The 5,481-nt window shown below is 33.4% G+C and overlaps 1 protein-coding gene across 1 annotated transcript; it reads right to left on the bottom strand.

Moving 5' to 3' along the window:
* Positions 1-4,779: 4,779 nt before the first annotated feature.
* Positions 4,780-5,028, bottom strand: LOC130967532 (DNA-directed RNA polymerases II, IV and V subunit 12-like). The gene is made up of 2 exons (XM_057892429.1): positions 4,896-5,028; positions 4,780-4,802 (listed from the first exon to the last, which is right to left on the bottom strand). The coding sequence occupies exons 1-2, from the start codon at positions 5,026-5,028 to the stop codon at positions 4,780-4,782; spliced, it is 156 nt and encodes a 51-aa protein (XP_057748412.1).
* Positions 5,029-5,481: the final 453 nt, after the last annotated feature.

The following is a 5,481-nucleotide window of genomic DNA, read 5'->3' as shown; positions in this document are numbered from 1 at the left end:
TTCAAATAATTCCTTGCAAGACCCGTTCTTCCAGCTACCCAAAACTATCCAAGCGGAAAAGAACCAAATACCAACAAAAAAAAATAAAAATAAAAACCACAATCCTAAAAAAAGAAAATCACAGGAGTAATAATTAATGGTCATTTTCACAATCAACAATATAACCAATATAAACACTGAAAAATCATCTAACTCAAAATAAGAACTTGTAAACATCTATAAAAGTGGATGCAACACAATACCTTCCCAATAACCATAACTAACACACACCAAAAGAAACACACAAACAACTAAAAATCAAGACAAAAATCGCAACTCTCAAATAAAATCAAAACATCGAAAAAGACATAAACCTGATACTCACAATAATACAAAAAACCACACATAACAAACCCTCTCAAATTAGAATACATACAGCAAATGCAAGATCAAACAACCACCAAGAAAAGAAGATAACATCTACAATTACAAATAAACACAATTAATATTAACCTAAAAAGAACAAACAAACGATAAGTAAAACACCTGAAAAATCTAAAACCCGGGATTCTTTAAAATCATCTGCATAAAAGAGGCGTTCATCTGGATGAACAAAGTAATACTTCTTTGACTTCATGAAGAGTTCTGCACTTTGGTCTCAACCTCGTAAGAACAGAACAAAAAAAAAACACACACACACACACACTATTAGCGATACAAAGCAACAGTTCAAACCATTAGAAAAAAAAATCAAAATCAACACACCATTAACCACAGTGACTATGAAAGTAAATAATAACATGCACCTTCGAACTTGTTTAACACTCAAATCCAGAACATATATAGAATTAGCACTAAAAGAAAACCCACTTCTTCACATATTCACTTAAATGAATATCACATACAAAATTAGCACAATTACACAATAGCAGATTTAAAGTAAAGTTCAACCAATATGACACACAGACAATTTTATTTTTTTCCACGGGAAACAGTCAAGAGGGAAAAAAATGACAAGAAAAAAGAAATAGATATCCAAATAAACATCAAGACAAAACCCCCAAGTGTAAAAAAATCCAAAGACCAACAAAGACATAAGATTGAGGGTTACAATAACACCAAAAATCAGACACAATAAACCCGTTCAAATTAAGATACATACAAAAAATAGAAGATCAAACAACCACCTTGGAAAAAATATAAACTCTAAAGGTAAACTGAGGCGGATGTAATATTAATCTAACAGGAACAAATAACCAATAAACCAACCACATTTACAACCAAAACATAAATTGTCACACACAAATTTAGCTCAAAAGAAAATCTAGTCAAAAATACCTCAATAATTTTATAAAAAACTTCCCCAAGAGTTTTGCACTCCGCACTCTCGTTTCAACCTAACAACAATGAAACAAACTATTAAAAAACTACGCAGGAAATTATAAAACTGAAAATTAACCAAAATAAAAAAACAACAATTTCGAAATAGAAAAAATAAAATAGAATTTATCTTAAAACACAGAGAATCAAAATAGTGGAACCCAGCAACTAATAAGTGTCCACCCAAAACTTAGTTAACAATAGAGATGTTGAAGAACCATTTAACATGAGATTCAACATCAAATTGATCAGTAAGCTAGGTAAGCAATAACCCAAATCAGTAGAAAATTAACAAACAGTAGTATTGACATGTACAATATCAAATCAGTAGCAAATAGTCCAAATCATTCAATTGCACAGTAAGTAAAAAATGATGGCACAATTGAGTTCACAAGGAAATTTAGTCACAAATACCTCAATAACACAACAAAATACTTCCCCAAGAGTCCTGCAATCTGCACTCTGGTTTAAACCTAATAACAATGAAACAAACTATTAAAAAATTACACAAGAAATTATCAAACTCAAAATTAACCAAAATAAAAAACTCTAACGACTTCCAAACACAAAATAGTAGAACCCAGCAGCTAATAAGTGTCCACCCAAAACTTAGCTACCAATAGTTTATGTTGAAGACCCATTCAACATGAAATTCAGCATGAAATTAGTCAGTAAGCTAGCTAAGCAATAACCAAATTCAGTAGCAAATCAACAAACAGTAGCATTGACGTGTACAATATCAAATCAATAGCAAATAGTCCAAATCATTCAATTGCACAGTACTAAAAAAATGATGGCACAATTGAGTTCAAAAGAAAATTTAGTCACAAATACCTCAATAACACAACAAAATACTTCCCCAAGAGTCCTGCAATCTGCACTCTGATCTCAACCTAATAACAATGAAACAAACTATTAAAAAATTACACAGAAAATTATAAAACTTGAAATTAACCAAAATAAAAAACTCTAACGATCTTGAAACACAAAATAGTGGAACCCAGCAGCTAATAAGTGTCCACCCAAAACTTAACTAACAATAGAGATGTTGAAGAACCATTCAACATGGAATTGATCAGTAAGCTAGGTAAGCAATAACCAAAATTAGTAGCAAATTAACAAACAGTAGTATTGACATGTACAATATCAAATCAGTAGCAAATAGTCCAAATCATTCAATTGAACAGTAATTCAAAAATGATGGCACAATTGAGTTCACAAGGAAATTTAGTCACAAATACCTCAATAACAGAACAAAATACTTCCCCAAGAGTCCTGCATTCTGCACTCTGGTCTCAACCTAATAACAATGAAACAAACTATTAAAAAACTACACAGGAAATTATCAAACTCAAAATTAACCAAAATAAAAAACTCTAACGACTTCCAAACACAAAATAGTGGAACCCAGCAGCTAATAAGTGTCCACCCAAAACTTAGCTACCAATAGAGATGTTGAAGACCCATTCAACATGAAATTCAACATGAAATTAGTCAGTAAGCTAGGTAAGCAATAACCAAATTCAGTAGCAAATTAACAAACAGTAGCATTGACGTATACAATATCAAACCAATAGCAAATAGTCCAAATCATTCAATTGAACAATAATTCAAATATGATGGCACAATTGAGCTCAAAAGGAAATTTAGTCACAAATACCTCAATAACACAACAAAATACTTCCCCAAGAGTCCTGCAATCTGCACTCTGATCTCAACCTAATAACAATGAAACAAATTATTAAAAATTTACACAGGAAATTATAAAACTTAAAATTAACCAAAATAAAAAACTCTAACGATCTTGAAACACAAAATAGTGGAACCCAGCAGCTAATAAGTGTCCACTCAAAACTTAACTACCAATAGAGATGTTGAAGACCCATTCAACATGAAATTCAACATGAGATTGCTCAGTAAGCTAGGTAAGCAATAACCAAAATCAGTAGCAAATTAACAAACAGCAGTATTGACATGTACAACATCAAATCAGTAGCAAATAGTCCAAATCAATCAGTTGCATATTAATTAAAAAATGATGGAATAATTGAGCTAAAAAGAAAACTTAGTCACCAATACCTCAATAACACAACAAAAAACTTCCCCAAGACTTCTGCACTCTGCACTCTGGTCTCAACCTAATAACAATGAAAAAAACTATTAAAAAAATAAGCAGGAAATTATAAAACTCAAAATTAACCAAAATAAAAAACTTCAACAATTTCCTAACAGAAAAAATTAAATTGAAATATCATAAAACACGAAGAATCAAAATAGTGATTTAAAATAAAAACCCTCTTCCAAACAGAGAGAAGGAAGAATAAAGAAAAAACGAAAGAAGGGATACCACCTCTTCTGTGACCTATAGTTCTTCTGCGAGCTGAAAAAAAGGACCAGAACCACCTCGCCGATCGACTACCATTGACAGCCCTTGAATCCCTGGCGCTATCGAGATCCAAAACAACCCCAACGAATTAACTTCCATCTTCAGTGGAAAAACGGAATCGCCAAGGAGTCAATCGACTACCATTGACAGCCCTTGAATCCCTGGCACCATCGAGATCCAAAACAACCCCAACGAATTAACTTCCATCTTCATTGCAAAAAATGGAATCGCCAAGGAGTCCGAGCAGCCGAGCGAGAGACTAACGCTCCATGAGGCTGTGGATACCACCGACAGAAGAAGCGTCGCCCGTGATGGAGAAACCATGGGAGGACGAAGAGGAGGAAGAATAAGAAACAACAGAGATAAAACGAAAGAAAAAAAAAAGCACGAGAAAGATCCCGGAGCTGGATACACCGATCCGAACAAACAGAGAAAGAAGAGGCAAACAAACGTTAATCTGGGGAATACAGAGGAGCGGAATTGGGGTTTCAATGAGAGAGAAGAAGAAGATAGGGAAAAGGCAAGAGATAACATTTCATAGAAGAAGAAGATAGGGAAGAGGCAAACAAACTTTAATCTGGGGAATACAGAGGAGCGGAATTGGGGTTTCAATGAGAGAGAAGAAGATAGGGAAAAGGCAAGAGATAACATATCATAGAACAACCCATTATGAGTTGTCTGTGGGGCCCACATAAATGAAAAATTTCCTATTTAAAAAAAATCAAAATTTCCACAAAATGACATGTCGGATATGATTCCACGGCAATACTATTGGTATATAGATTTCTTGCTCTTTATTAAGTGCGTTGACATTAACTTTTCTTTGCTCGGATCAATTTCATAATAAATAAGTATATGTATAACACTGATTCAAAGTAATAAAGATGAAGGTTCATGCACATTATTGACCTTGTTGACAATATTACACAAAAGAAACATGATATCATTTTGAAAACAACACTTAAATTTATATAGAGATGAAAGTATGAAACCGATGAGCAAGCCAACACGAAGTCCAGTTTTGTTTGATTTCTTCAGCGAGCCTCATACTGAACAACTCTAATCACAACAAATGAATAGGTAAATATATAAGCAAATGCGATAAACGAAAGCAGCAACCTTCAGCAAGTGATAAAAAAAGGATGCTTACTGCGACAGGTATACTTCTTGTAAAGGATGCAGTAACCGCACTCATGGCACTGGATGACGTCCCTGGGTTTCAGTGTGTTCTCCATCCCACAATCACCACAAATGTAGCTCAGCGGCTCAGCCTGAGGATCCATCCTGTAACACTCTCACTACCAAAATGCACGCTTCTGGCTGTGTCACTCTGATAACTCGGGTATTACGTCAACTTCTAAACTTAATAACAAAAAATGAGCATTTGACTCGAAACTATGTCGTTATTTTATTTGAAAAATCGAAAAAAATATTTTTACAAAAAAAAAAAAAAACAAGTATATACGTAAACAAAACTTCTTACTCAAGTAACTTATACACATTATATACATACAAATCATACAACTCCTATCCCTCTTACAAAAGTTATAATATTAATGTCAAGGAAAGAATAATAATAACTAAACTAATAAATCCATATCGCATAAGTTAAACTATAAAAACTCTTCATAAGCGTCTTCGTTCGCTTCCTGAAAAGAGAAGTTTGTAAGGGGGTGAGAACATCATCCTCGAAAGGGTTCTCAGTAGAGGGTTTTGAGAATTGTCGTAAGAAGATA

The sequence above is a fragment of the Arachis stenosperma genome, chromosome 3 (assembly GCF_014773155.1).
Source record: "Arachis stenosperma cultivar V10309 chromosome 3, arast.V10309.gnm1.PFL2, whole genome shotgun sequence".
Classification (NCBI taxonomy): Eukaryota; Viridiplantae; Streptophyta; class Magnoliopsida; order Fabales; family Fabaceae; genus Arachis; species Arachis stenosperma.
The sequence above is the reverse complement of the archived record's forward strand: the minus strand, read 5'-3'. Positions and strand labels throughout refer to the sequence as shown.